This window comes from Bubalus kerabau, chromosome 6, assembly GCF_029407905.1.
Source record: "Bubalus kerabau isolate K-KA32 ecotype Philippines breed swamp buffalo chromosome 6, PCC_UOA_SB_1v2, whole genome shotgun sequence".
NCBI classification, from domain to species: domain Eukaryota; kingdom Metazoa; phylum Chordata; class Mammalia; order Artiodactyla; family Bovidae; genus Bubalus; species Bubalus kerabau.
Genome location: NC_073629.1, coordinates 116,441,795 through 116,460,178, shown reverse-complemented (window position 1 = coordinate 116,460,178; position 18,384 = coordinate 116,441,795). Strand labels below are relative to the sequence as shown.

The 18,384-nt window shown below is 49.7% G+C and overlaps 1 protein-coding gene across 1 annotated transcript in view; it reads left to right on the top strand.

Annotated features, from left to right (window-relative positions):
* The window catches only part of IQCA1 (IQ motif containing with AAA domain 1), a 185,278-nt gene that overhangs the window by 140,046 nt on the left and 26,848 nt on the right, over positions 1-18,384 (top strand). The window contains exons 14-15 of the mRNA XM_055586542.1: positions 3,041-3,148; positions 7,242-7,441. Coding sequence (XP_055442517.1) covers positions 3,041-3,148; positions 7,242-7,441 — 308 coding nt within the window. The remainder of the gene's footprint in view (positions 1-3,040; positions 3,149-7,241; positions 7,442-18,384) is intronic.

The following is an 18,384-nucleotide window of genomic DNA, read 5'->3' as shown; positions in this document are numbered from 1 at the left end:
GGCTGCAGTATGTGGGATCTAGTTCCCTGACCAGGGTTCGAACCCCGGGTCCCCCTCATTGGGAATGCAAAGTCTTAGCCCCTGGACCACCAAGGAAGTCCCTGTTTCTCATTATTTCTTGTGTGCTTGTATGTTCCTGTTCTCTGCATTTATTTCCTCTTTCTGTGTTCATTCGCCGGGGCTGCTGTAACAGGAACCACAGAGGGGCAGAGGGGGCAGCTTAAACACCAGAAAATTACTCTCCCAGCTCTGGAGGCCAGAAGTCCAAGGCCAAGGTGTCAGCGGTGCTGGTTCTTTTTAGAAGCTCTGCGCTCTTCCGGCTCCCCCTCTGTCCTGCTCCCTGGGCCCCTGCCCCCTGGAGACCAAGTGTCCTTGGGCTCACATGGCCTGTGCTGGCCTCATCCCTGCATTTGTTATCCTACCCGGGTGGTTTGCTGGCGCTCCTTGGCTTCTGCTGTATCTCCCGTCTCTGCCTTCATCCTCACGTGACCTCCTCCCTGTTTGTGTGTGTGTCTTTCTCCAAATGTCCCCTTTTTATAAAGGACACCCTTACTGGATTAGGACTCACCCTAAGAATCCATCAGGGATTGAACCCATGTCACCTGCGTTGGGAGGCGGATTCTTTATAATGAGTAGCCAGGGAAGCCCCACTGAGACACATTTTAAGTGTTTCTTAGAGCCAAAGCTAAAGGGAGATTTTAGGCTTTCTATACCCTATGTGTGGGGCTTTCACAGTGGCTGAGTGATAAAGAATGTACCAGCCAATGCAGGAGACGCGGGTTCGATCCCTGGGTTGAGAAGATCCCCTGGAGAAGGAAATGGCAACCCACTCCAATATGCTTGCCTGGAAAACCCCATGAACAGAGGAGCCTGATGGGCTACAGTCCAGGGGGTCGCAAAAGAGTCGGACACGACTTAGCAAGTAAACAACAACCACCCTAAGAACCTCAGCTTAGCTCGTTTCCTCTGCCACGACCCTATTTCCAAAGAAGGTCACATTCTGAGATACTGGGAGTCGGGGCTTCCACATATGGATTTTAAGAGGACACGTTCCTGTTCCTCTCCCTGCTGTTGTCCTCGGCTTCCTTGCCCTTTTTCATGCTTTCTTTCTCCAGTGCCTTTTCATCCACTATTTCCGTCTTCCCTCCCTCATGGAAGACCTCGTGTCTGCAAGGAATCCTGAAGTCGCTAAGTACTGAGTGAGTCCATGGGAAAAGTTGATTACAGCTTGCATGCTAGGAAATAGCAAAACATAGTAACCTGCTTTCGGAATGAGTCTCATCACCTGGCGAAGGGTCCTTCCCTGTCTTGGAACCAGCACCCACCAGTTCAACTTCATTTGTCTAAATAAAATCTGCTGGGGGTCTACAAAACAGGGCACGCCTGGGTATTAGGTTCGATTTACTTAAGCAGGAAAAGGGGGTCACTTTCACATCCCCCTGCAATGCCATGTTTACAGCAAGACGTGCTGGATTGAACCTTGGCTGCAGGAGCCTTCCTGCTGCAGTGAGGGCGAAATTAACCACTCTTGTGTTTATCGCCTGCTCGTTTCAGAGCGCGGGGCTCAGAAGCCATAAGGCGAGCTTTCGTTATCAGTCATCTCCTTCACCAAGACCACTGTCCTTGCCAAGGACTCGTTTCGTGTGGAGGCTTTGAAAGGCTGTCATTCACAACAAAACCGCAATCATTATCTAGTTTTTAACTCTCATTTTCTTAGCACTTGAAAATGCTTTAAAGCCCTCAATATTTCCAGGACTTCATAGGCACATGAATGTATTAATGTACTTTCAGTGTTTTCATACACACATAAAGGTATTTGTCGAGCATATATAACATTGAGCTCTGCAAGATCCCAAGTGTTATGAAAAGAAAAAAAACCAAGAAATTTTGATTCATTTATGAAATATTTTTTCTTCAGATTCAGGTACAGATCAAGAGAGAATCAAGTGACCATGTAAAAGTCCATCCTCATGACAAATGGAGACAGCCAAAGTAATTTTCCTGGTGACCTTATCTAAATTAGTTGGAAAATAACACTTCAGATTTATGACTAGTTACAATTAAGCTCTTTGAAGCCTTCTAATTAAACCTGTAAAGATTTATTTCGATATTATTCCTTTGGTAATCCTTTAAAAATGATAAAAATGTTAATGAATATCACCCTCAAAAGGAGATATTTCTGTTTATCCTAAATTAGACTCAGATCCTTCCTTTCAAATGATTGCATTTCGGGTTCAGATTTACACACCTCCAATACAAATTTCACATCCATTTTAAATAAGTTATTTTTAAAGTTTGTGCAAATGTTAGACATAATCTCTTGGAATAGAAATTAAACCAAACCTGTTGTGTTTTAATTTACTTTATATGTTCTTCATTATAGCACTTGCTCTTCACGTACGTAACATTCAAAGGTTATTTTTTAAAATACTAGGAGGTTAGTCATACTCAACATAATTCCCAGTTACTGTAGTGAGTATAGAAATGTTTCTGTGGCTGGAAGTTTTTCTTCAAGCCTTTATCTAAAAAGTTCCAAGAGTCATGATGACTCTTCCATAATACAGTTATATTTGCTCAGAAATATTAAATTTGTATTCTCTGTTCATTTTTGTTGTTGTTGTTCAGTTGGTAAGTCATGTCCAGCTCTTTGTGACCCGACGGACTGTAACATGCCAGACTCCTCTGTCCTCCAGTATCTCCCAGAGTTTGCTCAAGTTCACGTCCATTGAGTCAGTGATGCCATCCAACCATCTCATCCTCTGCTGCCCCCGTCTCCTTTTGCCTTTGAATTTTCCCAGCATCAGGGTCTTTTCCAGTGAGTTGGCTCTTCACATCAGGTGGCCAAAGCATTGGAGCTTCAGTGTCAGTCCTTCCAGTGAATATTCAGGGTTGGTTTCCCTTCGGATGGACTGGTTGGATCTCCTCGCAGTCCAAGGGATCCTCGAGAGTCTTCACTTGTTAATTCTGCAAACGACTAAACTACGCGGCTCAGACGGGCATAGTTTCCAGTTCATTCACCCTCTGTTTCTTTTCGCCCCAGGTGAGTACAGCTACCTGGGGACGAGCCTTCGCCAGGTGTCCATAGAACCCATGCCGTCCCTCCTGGATGTCCGACAGCTCGTCACCCTGTACGCGATCCTGCCACTAGGTAAGGGCTCCTCCTGCCCCGCTGTGCCTGTGCCAGAAGCAGGGGTGTCTGCTCGTGTCTTCCTGGCTGTCGTCGACGTGCACTGCAGCTTAACCCTTCCCACCGAGAACTGTGATTAAGGGTCGTTGCGCTGGACTGAGGCATCCAGAGCACCCGGGAAGGCACTGCCTGGGAAGCACAGCTGCAGCACATTTGAGTGTCTTCTTAGCATTCTTTTCCTTTTATTGGCGTATAGTGGCTTTACAGTGTTGTGTTTCTACTGTACAACGAAGTGAATCAGCCGTACATACAGATACATCCCCTCCCCTTTTGGATTCTTTCCCGTTCAGGTCACCACAGTCCCTTAAGTAGAGTTCCCTGTACCGTATGCTATACAGAATATTGTCATGAGTTATCTATTTCACACATGGTATCAACAGTGTATATGTGAGTCCCAGTCTCCCCCCACTTTCCCCCTTAATATCCATACATTTGTTCTCCACATCTGTGTCTCTATTTCTGCTTTGCAAGTAAGATCATCTATACCATTTTTATAGATTCCACATATGAGTCAAAAGTGAAAGTGAAGTTGCTCAGTCATGTCCGACTCTTTTCGACCCCATGGACTGTAGCCTACCAGGCTCCTCCGTCCATGGGATTCTCCAGGCAAGAGTACTGGAGTGGTTTACCATTCCCTTCTCCAAGGGATCTTCCCGACCCAGGGATCAAACCCAGCTCTCCTGCATTGCAGACAGACACTTTACCATCTGAGCCACTAGGGAAACTGTGAGTTAATATACAGTATTTGTTTTTCTCCTTCCGACGTACTTCACCCTGTGTAACTCTCTCCGGGTCCATCTGCGTCTCTGCAGGTGGCCCGGTTTCATTCCTTTTATGGCTGAGTAGTATTCCATTGTGTGTATCCACATCTTCTCTACCCAGTCCTCTGCTGATGGACATTTAAGTTGCTTTCATGTCATGGCTGCTGAACCTTCTGGGCTGAAATTCCTGATGGCCAAACTCTGGAGAAGATAGACAAAGCAAGCCCCTGCCATTCAAAGTAAGCTCAGCCTGAGGTTAAGCTTGCCTTTTACGCACAGGCTCTGTTGCCAGGTCCTTAGTAGAGCCAGCCCTTCAGCGGAGCTATATTTCATAGATGGAAAGAATCAAGATTCCACCAGCTTCCACTGAGGGTCAGTCACGATTGTCCAAACAGACCAGAGTCTGCAGGGAAGTCTGGGCTTGCCATAAGAAGTACCTGCTGCCCTCCTTCGCTTTTGTGTGTGTTCTCATGACTTTGGTCTATGTGTGACCTGAGTCACTGGGGCAGGGGCAGGGGCAGTAACCCCGGCCAGGCCGTGCTCTGATGACCATCCTGAACTATAAATCGCGTTTTGTTTGTTTAATTTGCTTTAAAGTGAGATGGGAATAGTTTGGACACTTCTTATCTTATTCCACTTTTTTTTTTTTTTTGCTGCATCACATGGCAGGTGGGATCTTAGTTCCCCCACCAGGGATGAAACCCCGTCCCCCTGCAGTGGCAACAAGGAGACTGAGCTCCTAGACCGCCAGGGAAGTCCCTCCACTTTGACTTAAATACGAACTTAAAGTTCAAGACTTGCCTGCTGATTCCAGGGAGAATCTGCCTGCCAATGCAGGGGACGCAGGTTCCATCCCTGATCTCGGAAGATCGGAGGCACTAAGCCCATGCACCACAGCTATTGAGCCTGAGCTCCAGAGCCTTGGAGCCGCCACTCCTGAGCTCAGGTGCAGCAATTACTGAAGCCTGAGGGCCCTAGGACCCATGCTCCACAGCAGGAGAAGCCACTGCCACGGGAAGCCCTCACACCACAACGAGAGAGGAGTCCCAGCTCACCACCACTTGAGAAAGCTGCTCGCGCAGCGGTGAAAACCCAGCACAGCCAAAAATGAATAAATGAACAACTTAAAAAAGAACCTAAACCTATTGGCAAGAAAAAGCTCATTCTTCTTTCAACTTCTCGTCAGAAGTAGTACGTGGAATTAGGGGTCAACAGGTGCAGTGCAAGTTGCTCAGGCGTGTCCGACTCTTTGCTATCCCATAGACTGTAACCTACCAGGCTCCTCTGTCCATGGGATTTTCTAGGCAGGGTCCTGGACTGGGTTGCCATTTCCATCTCCAAAGAAAGCGAAAGTCGCTCAGTCATGTCTGACTCTTTGCAACCCCATGGACTACACAGTTCATGGAATTCTCCAGGCCAGAATACTGGAGTGGGGAGCCTTTCCCTTCTCCAGGGGATCTTCCTGACCCAGGGATCGAACCCAGGTCTCCCGCATTGCAGGCAGACTCTTTATCAGCTGAGCCACAGGGGAAGCCCTGGGGTCAACACAAATAAGATGCATATATAACATAAACGAGTACATAATCCTTGTGGATCAGCATATTTGGGGTCAATAAAATCAATATACAACGCTTACAGGATCCACGTAAATAAACAGATGCGCCCTAAACCCCCATCACAGAGTGATGGAAGGCAGTAGAGAGCCAAGAACACCAAGAGGTGACAGGATTTTCAGGGAACGCTTCACCAATCAGGCTGTGGTGGATCTGCATCATCGACAGATGAGGGGCGTCGTCTCCAGGCCGCCTTGAGGGTCCCAGGAAGAAGTGTGCCCAGGATGCATCCTGCCCGGACCCTCCTTTCGTCACTGAGAAACCTGGAGTCCTCATGGCGGTCTGCCCAACCCAAGCCACAGACCCAGCGGGGCCTTTGTTACCTGTTTTCGGGTTTGCAGCCTACCAGCAAGTCAGAGAAACTCGCTCCCGTGGCAGATTGCAAGGGCTCCGTCTAAATACCATATGTCTGTAATAGCATCCGGTCACAAAAGGGAGTGTGTGTGTCAGCCTGACTGTTCAGGGTGCCACTGCCAGGGTGAGAGATCCTTTGTCTGGACGGCCTCTCTCTGCCGTCGTGGAATCGGGTCTACTTCATCATAACACGGTATCGTCACCCTCTCCAACTGCTGATGCAACGTGCCCGGGTTATTTCACTTTAGAGAGAACGTGCACTAAACTACTTTCCAGGCTTCTGTGTAACCATAAACCTTCTTTCTGATGACACAAATCGATTCCCTGTGTCTTGTCGATCACACACAAAGAAAGAGAAGCACAGTCGTACTTAGAATATTGATATATTTCCAGCTGACCCAGAAGAGCCCAGCAGTGGACCCAAAGCAGAGGAGTGTGACAACGGACGTTCTGACTGCAGCACTCTACAGGCTTTCATTCCATCCACTAACTAGTTAGAGCCAACATGTGCTCTGATCGTGTTCAGAATGATGGGAGAGATCAAACCTGAGTCCCAGTCTGGACTCAAAGGAGATGGACGGTGTGGTGAAGAGCAAAAGCCAGAGACCTCCGAGTGACCTGATGAGTCGCGTCATTTCATTATCAAGGGTCGTGTTCACTCTGCTCCCAGCGACAGGCCAGACCCCAGGGCAGGAGAAACCAACACAAGCTTCCTGCATAACACAGGGACCTCTGCTCAATACTCTGTCCTCACCTAAAGGAGAAGAGAACTTGAAAAAGGATAGGTGCACACGTATGTGTAACTGAACCTGAAGCCAACCCAGCATTGTTAATCGACTGTACCGCAATGTAAAATAAAAAGTTTTTAAAGCCCAGGCTACCACCAGCTGGACCTCCGTTTTCCCCCCTTTCCCCCTATATCTTCCTGGCCGCTTCTCATTCATCTTCCCAAGCCTTCAAAGGGTGCAGTGCTGTTGCTGACAGAGACTCCCCTGCCCCCTCCCCACAGAATGCCGGAGCTGAGTTATCGCAGGAATGTTCGTTACAATTACAAGTTTAGGGAGAATGCTGGGGTGAGGGTAAGAGAGAAGTGATGTATTGGACACCCAAGGAGACCCGACAGTTCCACCTTGACATACAAATCAAAGGTGTCACCGAGCCGGCTGAGACAGGAGGCGCGCCCCTGGTGAGAACGCTTTCAACACATCCATCACTATTGTCGAGACTGGGGTCACGCCGCGGAGTCACGGCCTTGCGGGAGCCTGACCTAAGAACCACTTGTTTTTTTGGCAGGATCTTAGAGCCTCTGCTTCTGCCTTTTTTTAGGCTCTGCAGCCGTGCATGAGAAAGCCCCTTTGGTGAAGTCCCTGCTGTTGGCCGGACCGTCTGGGGTGGGGAAGAAGATGCTGGTCCATGCCATCTGTACCGAAACAGGAGCCAACCTCTTCAACCTGTCTGCCGCCAACATTACTGGGAAATACCCAGGCAAGAATGGCCTCCAGATGATGCTGCACGTGGTCTTCAAGGTATTTGTCACATTTCCCGGTCTCCAGTTCTCCTCCTCCTTTCATATTACATTTTCAAATGCTGCAAGGTGAGATGGTTAGATGGCATCACCACCTCAATGAACATGAGTTTGTCCACCATCTCCGGGAGACAGTGGAGGACTGGAAAGCCTGGCAGGCTGCAGTTCACAGGGTCGCAAAGAGCCAGACATGACTTAGTGACCGAATGACAACAACAATTTCTTTAAGTCACCTGGCACAGACCCTTTCCTTAACTGACATGCACGTCCCTCTTAAACATCCCCTTTGCATTCTCCAGTAATTACTTTATTATTGCATCTCGCTGAGCATCCAACAGCCAGACACAGCTTCTCTCTTGGTAAGCACCCTACTGTGCCGTTCTGATCAGCCTCCTCTGTCATGGGAATGCTCACATCTTCCCTCCTGCAGTGCTCACGTCTCCTTAAAAATTAAATCTTTTTTCAGCCCACCTCCCTCCAATAACGGCATCAGATATTTGCATTTGGGGGTATTCTTTCTCACATGGCTTTTGAATTGCCATCAGCTCCTCATATCCAATATAAGGAGGAACCCACAGCAATCTAAGCTGACCAGAGTAGTGTAGATATTCAGTTACATAGCATCACAGATTCAGTGGACATGAATCTCAGCACACTCTAGGAGATAGTGAAGGACAGGGAAGCCCGGTGTGCTGCAGTCCATGGGGTGGCAAAGAGTCAGACAGGACTTAGTGACTGAACAACAGCCCAGTGTCAGGTAGCAGGGTCCAAAAAGATGCTACGCAACCCTGCCCTGGGATCTTAGACAAACTCTTCACCTCCCCAGGGCTCTGTTTTATCATCACCAAAATAAAGGAGTCAAATCAAACGATACTGTCAGCCCTAAAAGCTATGCTTCTGTGACATAATTTGGATGGATAGACTGCTGTTCTTGTTCAGTTGCTAAATTGTGTCCAACTCTTCTGCGAGCCCATGGACTGTAACCCGCCAGGCTCCTCTGTCCACAGGTTTTCCCAGGCAAGAATACTGGAGTGGGTTGCCATTTCCCTCTCCATGGAATCTTCCTGACCCAGGGATAGAATTCACTTCTCCTGCATTGAACAGGCAAGTTCTTTACCACTGAGCCACCTGGGAAGCTAGGATATATAGATATATATTAATAGATAGATAGAGGCAAAATATACATATATATATATATACACACAGGATTGCCAAGTTTTAGAGTATTCTGACACTGAATGTATATTTATTTAATATTTATTTTTATTTACATGTTTTATTTGGCTATTCGGGTCTTAGTTGCAGCACATGGATCTTTAGTTGTGGCATTTAAACTCTTAGTTATGGCGCGTGGGATCTAGCTCCCCCACCAGGGGTTGAATCCAGGCCCCCCTGCATTGGGAATGCAGTGTCTTAGCCACTGGACCACCAGGGAAGCCCCACATATTTATATCTAGTATTAAAACTGGACAGGATTTCATTTTCATTTGGTTGAGTTCTTCAAGGTTGTCCGGCTGTTCAGTTCACGTTTGGTTGCTAGAATGCCGGGTAAGCAGCTTTGACTCCATCAAGACACACCCGTAATAGGTATTATCCAGTACATGGAGCTAGGTGTTAGCTCTGCACCTGCTTTTAAGGGAGATGGTTACACGCGAGCAGCTGTCTTCTCCTAATAGACAAAAAGGAGGAAGTGATGGCAGCGGGATTTCTCCTCCCAGCCATGTGGACCCCACACTGCACGAGTCAGGACATCTTGGGGTTTGTTTCTGTTTGACTGCTTTTTTTCCTATGTGTCACATGTTTCTTTTTCTTCATATTGTATCACTCTGTTGTATCATGGTCATGCTCTTTGCGACTGTGTCTGACTCTTTGTGACCCCATGGATTGTAGCCCACCAGGCTCTTCTGTCCATGGGATTTTTCAGGCAAGAATACTGGAGTGGGTTGCCATTTCCTCCAGGGAATCTTTCCAACCCAGGGAGCGAACCCACATCTCCGGTGTCTCTTGCACTGCAGGTGAATTCTTTACCCATTGAGCCATCATGGAGGCCTGTTTCATTGTATAATTAATAAGTTTTTATTGTAGATTAGACATTGTGGATAATATGTTGTTGACACCCTGAAGCATGCTGGGCTTAGTTCTAACAGGAGGTTAAATTACTGGCTGATCAACTTGAACTTGCAGAAGTTTTGTTTTCCATTTCATTAGTGAAGGTCTATTTTGATTTTGCTCTTAGTCCTGGAAGCTTGTCTTTACTTTGAGGTTTCAGTGGGAATCTTGAGCTGTTTACCAAGTTCCTTTAACTTGGCAGAAGCTAAGGTATGTGCTCAGTTGTTTTACTTTTCCAGCTGTTGCTTTCCACTGAGCTTCTTGGAATCTTCCCCCATGCATGCATGCAAGGTTAACCAAGAACTTGGAGGTGAGCTGGAATGTGAAGCCCAGCAGCTTCACTTGTGGCCTCTGTGTACTTAATCACCAAGCTCAAAGCACTGAGTTCTTCAGAGGAAAGGTAAAACTCATCCTCTTGCCCAGAAGAACGCCCCAGGGAACTCATTCTAAATGCCGGATTTTGTTGACATTGTTAAGTAACCAACAGAAGCACATAAGTGTAAAAACATTGGTATTTCATGAGCATCTGGGCATCACAGACCTTACCCCTCTCTGTGTTAACTCAGTCAGTCCTCACAGTAACCTTAGGAGGTGGGCAGTATTGTTACACCCATTTTGCTGATTTAAGAAACTGAGGTACACAGCATCTAAGTAGTTTTCCAGGGCTGCAGTGCCGTGGCATGAGCCTGATCAGTCTGGGTGCAGAGGCTCCAGGCCTAACACCGCATTATTCAGCTTCTGAATTAAGCCTCTCTTCTCCACCCACCAAAAGGCTCTGTCGTTCAGACTCTAGGGCAAAGCCAAGGGCATGGTTGTTTTATTTGCTCCTGCTGCTGAGAAGTTTGTCTTGATATCAGACAAGCTGTCTTGGCATTAATTTGAATCATTGCAAATGGGCATTCTGTGGAGCACAAAATGCTGGATGTCAGATCATCAAGATGTGGATATAGCCTGTGTACTCCGCGTCGAAGGGCCTGACACACACCTCATTACGCTTCACCTTTACTGTGTGTGTAAGTGATTAATGGAAGGCCCAGAGGTCTCGGGAGTGGGAGTCATTCAATTAAAAATCACGTGCACTGAGCCACAGTGCCCTGGCAGGACTGCAGAGCAGCTATCTGCATTGCAAAGAGGTACTTGCTTTTAATTAATCAGAGAAATGCGGAGAGCCCCACACGTGGGCATGTTACGTGGGCCTGAGGGCAGCAAAATTCGGATCTGAGGCATTTGCTTGAGGAGGTGAAATAACAGAAGGGCCTGGTTACTCATCACGTCTTCTCTTAAAGAATTCCTGTGGCTGAGTTCCTCTCTGCAGCGCTAAGAACGCAACTCTTAGAAAACATCGCTTCTGCCTGGAGGCGTTTACCTCTCCCACAAAACCCTGTGCATGTGGAAACACGCTGGTGAAACGAGTCTCTGATTTGTTTTCCAAGCACAAATTCAAATTTTCTACAAAAAAATTGAAAATAATTTGACAAAACATTCTATTCTGTTCTCATTATTATGGGACGGTTCCTTTAGTCTACACACAATAAATCCAGTGCGTTCCTCCCGCAAATGTGTGTACAGTACAAGCAAACAATTGTCACTTAAAATTCTCCCTTCCAGTAAGGCTAGATGGGGGAAGGAATATACATCTGTTTGGTGGTGGTGGTTTAGTCACTAAGTCGTGTCCGACTCTTGCAACCCCCTGGACTATATAGCCTGCTAGGCTCCTCTGTCCATGGGATTCTCCAGGCAAGAATACTGGAGTGGGTTGCCATTTCCTTTTCCAATACATCTGTTTAGTTAAGACATATTAGAAATGCATCTAACGGTTAAGAACTGTGGGATAAATGATTTTTTGTTTATTATTTTTGGCTGCACGGGGTCTTCATTGCTGAGTGTGGGCTTTCTCTAGTTGCGGCAAGTGGGGGCTATTCTCTAGGTGCGGTACCCTGGCTTCTCATTAAAGCGGCTTCTCTTTTTGTGAAGCATCGGCTCTAGAGCACGGGCTTCAGTAGCTGCAGCCCAAGGGGATAAGTGATTCATATTTAATAGATATGTTTTGGACAAAAGCTATCAAGGCAAGGTGCCAGCCTCCTCTGCTGTTTTGTGATGGTTGATCAGAGGATGAAGGCTCGAGGAGGACTCGAGTTGTCTGGCCAGGAGTTCAGCACCAGTGCCAAGGAGTTTTCTATTCACTTTCCCTTTTGATTGCCCCAACTCCTGGTGAGGCAAGAATTAATGTGCTCATTTTACAGACCAGAAAACTGAGGCACACAGTGCTTAGTTTGACCAAAAGTACAAGAGAACTAAGGCTTCTCTTAGTTGGCGCTAAGGTGGTGCTAGTGATCAAGAACCTGCCTACCAATGCAGGAGACATAGGAGATGTAGGTTCAATCCTGGGTCAGGAAGATCCCCTGGAGAAGGGCATGGCAACCCACTCCAGTATTCTTGCCTGGAGAATCCTCATGGACAGAGAAGCCTGATGGGCTACAGCCCATGAGGTCACAAAGAGTCAGACACGACTGAAGCGACTTATTTTGCACACACAAGAGAACTATGGGGCTGGCATCTGGATTTAAGCCTAGGTGTGACTCAGAAGCCATCACCTGGTCCCCAGCTGGCCTCTGGGGGAGTGCAGCCTGGGTAGTCCCCAGCCCTGTGAGATCTCTGCCCTTGAACCACCGCAAAGGCCATTCTTGGGCTAGAGTATCAGCTGGGGACATTTCAGCCTGAGAAGGTGAAGAAACTAGAGACTTTAGCATCCTGTTGGCGGTCCCGCTGTCTCCATGCCTTCAGGATTCCCCCTTCCCTGACCCTCCAGACAGCCTGGGAGAAAGCCAAGGAGAGGCCAGGGCACCCCAGAGGGCAGGCCTGAGCAGAACATCCTCTCTCCTCAGATCTGGGAGAGACAGTCCCCCTCCCTGGGGTCCTTGCTTCCTCCTCTTCCTCCTCTGTTGGAGACCTCACCCACCAAGGGCTGGACTCAGAGGGAGGCTTCAGAGAGCAGGGCTAAGGCAGCCACCAGGCCAGGGTCAAGGCCACCTGGCCTGCACTGGCCTGCGAATCTGGACCCAAGGGAGCTGAGACGTTGCTCGTGCCTGAGCACCTCCCACCAGGGCTCCTTGCTGGGCTCCCAGCCAACAGCCTGTGGCAGCCGGCCAAGGGATCTCACCCAGATGTGCTGTTATAAACAGCTGGCCCAGGAGGCAGGAGAAGGGGAGCCCCGCCAGTTACATCTCTGCAGCTCACAGAGACCTCTACTCCTGGTTAATAACCCAAAGACATCGTGGATATTCGTGGATGATTTTAAAAATAAAACAGATGTATAATAAACAGAACAAGTATGTTAGCCCTGCCTTTACAAGGTGAAATTCAGTAAGGACAGAGCAAAGACCTACACCTGACCCCCCACCCCGAAACAGAGCTGCTCAAATGGGGATGGCGGGGGTTCAGTGAAGGAGGAGAGGAGAGGAAGAGAGAAGCAGGAGATGGCTGCTCTGGTGGAGCATCAGGTGTGGAAATAGAGGCACCAGGGCGGGAGGAGGGGGCCAGGTGTGAGCCCTGAGCGGCTGCTGTCAGGAAGCGGGGCCCTCCTGCGGGACCACAGAGAGGGCATCGAGGAGATCCAGCCAGTCCATCCCCAAGGAAATCAGTCCTGAATATTTAGTGGAAGGACTGATGCTGAAGCTGAAACTCTAATACTTTGGCCACCTGATGTGAAGAGCTGACTCAATGGAAAAGACCCTAATGCTGGGAAAGATTGAAGGCGGGAGGAGAACGGGACCACAGAGGATGAGATGGTTGGATGGCATCACCGACTCTATGGACATGAGTTTGAGCAAGCTCTGGGAGTTGTGATGGACAGGGAGGCCTGGCATGCTGTGGTCCATGAGGTCGCAAAGAGTCAGACACGACTGAGCGACTGAACTGAATTGAACTGAAAGTCATCAAAACCTCTTTTTTTTTTAACCACAGACTTTCTATTTTAGAGCAGTTTTAGTTCTCAGTGGCAGTGAGAGCGTCCCACTACCCCAGGGAGGATGGGCGGCTCTGAGGGGAGGGTGGGTCCCAACCGCAGATGCCCCAGAGTGCCTCCTGCCATGAGGATGCCCCCAGGCACCACGAGGGGCACAGGATCGGCTGAGGGCTGCCAAGCGCGGTCCGCATCTGCTCTTGCTCTGTGGTGGGCAGTAGGGGTGAGCAGGGACAATGGCACAGGCACTAAAGGATTTTTAGCTAATTTGAAAACCCTTCAAGAAGGGGGTGCCCTAAATGCGGCTAAACGGTGCCTGGGGAAGGTGAGCGTGGCCTTGCGCCCAGGTGTTAACTCCTGCGCTTCTCAGAGTTGGCACAAGGTCAGGCGGATGGGCGTGAACCCGTTATTTCTGGTGTAGCTGGGAGTGAACCTGGAGGAAGGGGTTCCAGGAGACAGCCTGGATGGTCTTGTAAGCCTGGCGCCTGGCACCCTCCAGACAGAAGCCTCCTCCGACTCCAGCAGCGGGGCCCGTGGGCTCCTATCACCAGCACTGACCCGCTTCCGCATGCACCTGTCGCGGCCCACCCGCTGTGCCTCCGTCCCCAGCTCCCTTCTGGTCCTCTCCTCTGCCGCCGTTGACCTTCCTTCCCGTCACAGGGCAGCCCCGCCCAGCTCTGGACTGTTTAATCCACCTCTGCTCTTCCTGTAATTGACATTCACGGTTTATCCCAGCTCACACCCAGTAAGGACGTGGAGTATTGGGTTGGCCAAAAGGTTCATGGAGGTTTTTCATCTGGCGTAACGAGAAAACCGGAACAAACTCTTTGGCCAACCCAGTAACTTCTACAATTACATGAAAGATAATACAGGGAAATAGAAATTTTACAAATCATCGTCTTTAAATAATGGAAATAGAGAACAAGCCATCTTCACATATTAAATATGGAAGCAGAATCCGAGTGACTATAGTTCGGGAGAGTGAGCCTTCCCCGCCCACCCCCCCAACCGTCCCGCCAATCTCCCCCTGCCCCAGATCTTCCCCAGCTGGGCAGCTCCTGCCTGGCCACTGCCGGCTGCCCACAGCCCCCATTCAGACACAGAGGCCACTTCTGCAGGCAGAGACCGTGTTTCCCAGCCCTCCCTGCTTCCCACTGCAGATGCTCAGCAAATCTCTGTGGCTTGGATGGATGGATGGAAGGGCGGGCGGATGGTTGGCTAGCTGGATGGACTGTCCTTTTCAGTTTGGTAAAGATACAACCCCTGAAAAACAGACCTGGGTTTTCCTGGGGTTCTCTGTGGCAAGCAGAATAGCACCCTTTCAGAAAGAACTTCCACAGCTTCCAAGGGTCATTTGGGCAGATCTAATTAGTAATTCAAGCGTGCCAAACACAAACTGGTTTTCATCGTTAAGCCATTATATCCCAACCCAAGAGAAGCTCATCCTAATGGTGGATGTTTGACAGCATTTCTTTGGAGAATACAGAAGATCAAATCCATGAAATTCACATGGATGGGGAAGTGACTGTTGGCTAGACCTTTCCAGAACTTGAAAAAGCGCATGTTGGGTGAAATGTATCTTTAGGCCGGAATTGATAATTCGGTAGGACTGCAGAGCCCTCTACTGGTGATGGAAATAAACTATCCCCGGTAACTTCGGAAAAGTTCCATTGTGGATTAATTACATTTAATTGCCCATGACCTCCAACTATCTGTGGGTAATTTACACGACGCCTTTCCGTTCCTAAATGAAAATTAAAAGAGCAAAGGATACCATTTTTCATTAACAAATTGGCAAAGACGTTTTTTTTATTGTTAATACTTTGTTGAGAAGAGTGTGAAAAAAATTTGTGGCTGGAGGAGAGTGTGAACAGAGGGCCTCCAGGAGGGCAGGTGGACCACACGGGTGCAAGTGTGACGAGCCAGCAGGCAGGTCCTTTGACCTAGCAGTTTCATGGATCCAAAAGGCCCATCTTAAGCCCTGTTTGGTTTAGCGAGAAGGCAGAAAACCATCCAGATGTTCGATAAACAGGGACTAGATCCCTAAGTGATGGAGCTTCTTATTGAAAAGCTGTTGGAGAAATAGACTGCATACAGCGTGAACAGGAATATAAAGCAGTGTGTGAAGAGCCATCTCATATTTCCAAGTATCAATGTCGCGAAAGGTCTGTGAAGATAGGAAAGGACTGGCGAGTGGTTCTCAGCAAAGGGGGCAGAGGAAGCGTGTCTGTATATTCTGAAAGTTTTGCCAATATTCCTTTTGCGTGGCAAAAAAGGACTGAATTTGCAGGGCGCGTGTGTTCAAGGCAATGCCACTGTAGACATGTCCTGACTGGCAGGCACCCTGCCTGCACCCACCGTGGTCCTCCCCACTCCCAGTGGCTATACAGCAGAAAGGGTGTCTCCCCATCAAGGTCATCCTCTCCTGGGCTTTACCGCCCCACCCCATGCCATCTGCAGGCTCTGCCCTGCCCACGTTTCCTGTCTCTGTCCCATGCATTCCTCAGCTGCCTGTCACGTGGCTTCCGTCCCCTCCACACCACCCGTGACCTCCTGGTTGCCAGACTCTCAGGCCAGCACTGCCTGCTGTCACCGGCTCCCCGCTGCCCTTCCCAGGGCTCTGAGACCACTCCCTCTTCTGTGCCCCTTTGATCCCCCCAGGCTCCCCTTCCTTCTCCCCTCCATCAGTGTCTCCCCGCTGCAGACCCCACTCCGTGGCCCCGGGCTGGCCGCCCCAACTCTCCCCATGTCCCCCACCCATTCCCACGGCCCCACCGCAGACTCAGAGCCCTTTGCAGCCCCATCTCCCTCCTGCCTGGAGGTCCAGCTGCCCTCCGGCTCCCGTGACCTAAACGGACTTCATCTTTCATCCCTCATCTGGTCCCCTGTTTGGATTCCTGGGCCCTCGTCCTCCTGGCCTCCAGGCCTCCCGGCACTGGAAACTCCCTGCTTCCTCACCCCTCACCCAACCATCACCAGGTCTCACTGCTGTTGTTTAGTCACCCAGTCATGTCCAACTCTTTTCAACCCCATGGACCACAGCACACCAGGCTTCCCTGTCCTTCACTATTTCCTGGAGTTTGCACAAACTCATGTCCATTGAATCAGTGATGCCATCCAACCATCTCGTCCTCTGTCACCCCCTTCTCCTCCTGCCCTCAGTCTTTTCCAGCATCAGGGTCTTTTCCAGTGAGTCGGCTCTTCGCATCAGGTGGCCAGAGTATTGGAGCTTCAGCTTCAGCATCAGTCCTTACAATGGGTATTCAGGGCTGATTTCCTTCAGGATGGACTGGTTTGATCTCCTTGCTGTCTGTCAGGTCTGGCAGATCTAAATGCCCTTCATACCCATTTCCTGCCCTCCCGCCACTCCTTTGCTCAAGCCCTCGCCTCTTCTCCTCCAAAAGCCTCCTAACCTTCTCCCTGCCTCCAGCCTCACTTCCCAGCACAACCTCTGGGGGACATCTCCACCCCTTTCCTGGGAGACAGCCGCCAGCTGGTCATGCTTCTCACTCCACCAGAGGGATTTGTCGGTAACACACCAGGATCGAAGGTCACGATTCGAGTCCCTTATAGACTCCAAACAGCTTCCAGGATAAAAGCAAGCTCCGTGGCAAGGCCAAGGCTTTTCTGACACCTTCCAGAATGACCTGAGCAGCCCAAGTGGGCACAGCCCCGCCCTGCACCCCGGCTCCTGCCCCTGGTGTGGCAGACGCATGCCCTCCTCCAGGCTCTGGGCCTTCTAGAGACCCTTGCAGATCCTGTCTGCTTTAGCCCCCATTGGCACCATCCACGTCTGCTTGCCGCCCTCATCCCCTCCTCCCTCTTTCTGTCGGAGGTGGTCCTTGCTGACACCCATTGTCCTTGGCCCACCCTCCCAGCCCCACCTCACCATCCCCTCCCAACCCCACTGCACCATCCCCTCCCACCGGTGGACTCCTTGAAGTCAGGGGCCCCAGCACCCAGCACAGTGCCCGGCACATCAGAGCTCTTCTGTCGATGTTTTATGAACAGAAAATGAGAGAATGAATTTCGTTCAACAGTGCTGTTGTTCAGTCACCCAGTCGTGTCCGACTCTTTGTGACCCCATGGATTGTAGCCTACCGGGTTCTTCTGTCCATGGGATTCTCCAGGCAAGAATATTGGAGTGGGTTGTCATTTCCTTCTCTAGGAGATCTTCCCGACCCAGGGGTCCAACCCAGGTCTCCCACGTTGCACGTAGATTCTTTACCATCTGAGCTGCCAGGGAAGCCCTCATTCTATATACTGGACCCAAAATGATAAAAACCGCTTTCCTCCCCATGACAGCCATTCATCTATTTGAAAACAGTTCACTTGCTCCCTGGAGTCTTCTTTTCCCCAAGGAAAAGAGTCTCAGGTCTTTCCATTCTTCCTGGTAGGAGAGGCGTTTGGCCTGGCAGGGCCCGGGTTTCTGTGCCCTCCTTCTCTGCTCAGGACTGAACAAGGTCCCCGGGCATCCCCTGAACAGGCTCGCCACCGAGGAAGGTCAGAGAGAGAGAGATTCACGCTCTGGAGGACAAGACAGACAGTGACGGCTTTTAAAGCCTTTCTTCCTATTGGAATGAAAGGTGATAGGAAAGGACACAGGCCAGGGGTAAGGAGATGCTGTGGAATAAGCATCTTGTCTCCATGGCAACGTGGCAGCCTGCTGCCTGGGTGATGGCATGGGCCTGGGGGTGTCAGACCGACCCAGGGATGCCTCCGGGTTCCACACATCCCCGTGCTGGTGGAGGGGGGCACGCGTTACTGGCTTCTCTGTCCACCTCGGCGACCTCATGTATAAAAGGGGCGTGGGGTGAGACGCACCTGGCTTCACACCCCCCACATGGTGAAGGAGCAGCAGTAGCGTCCCGGAT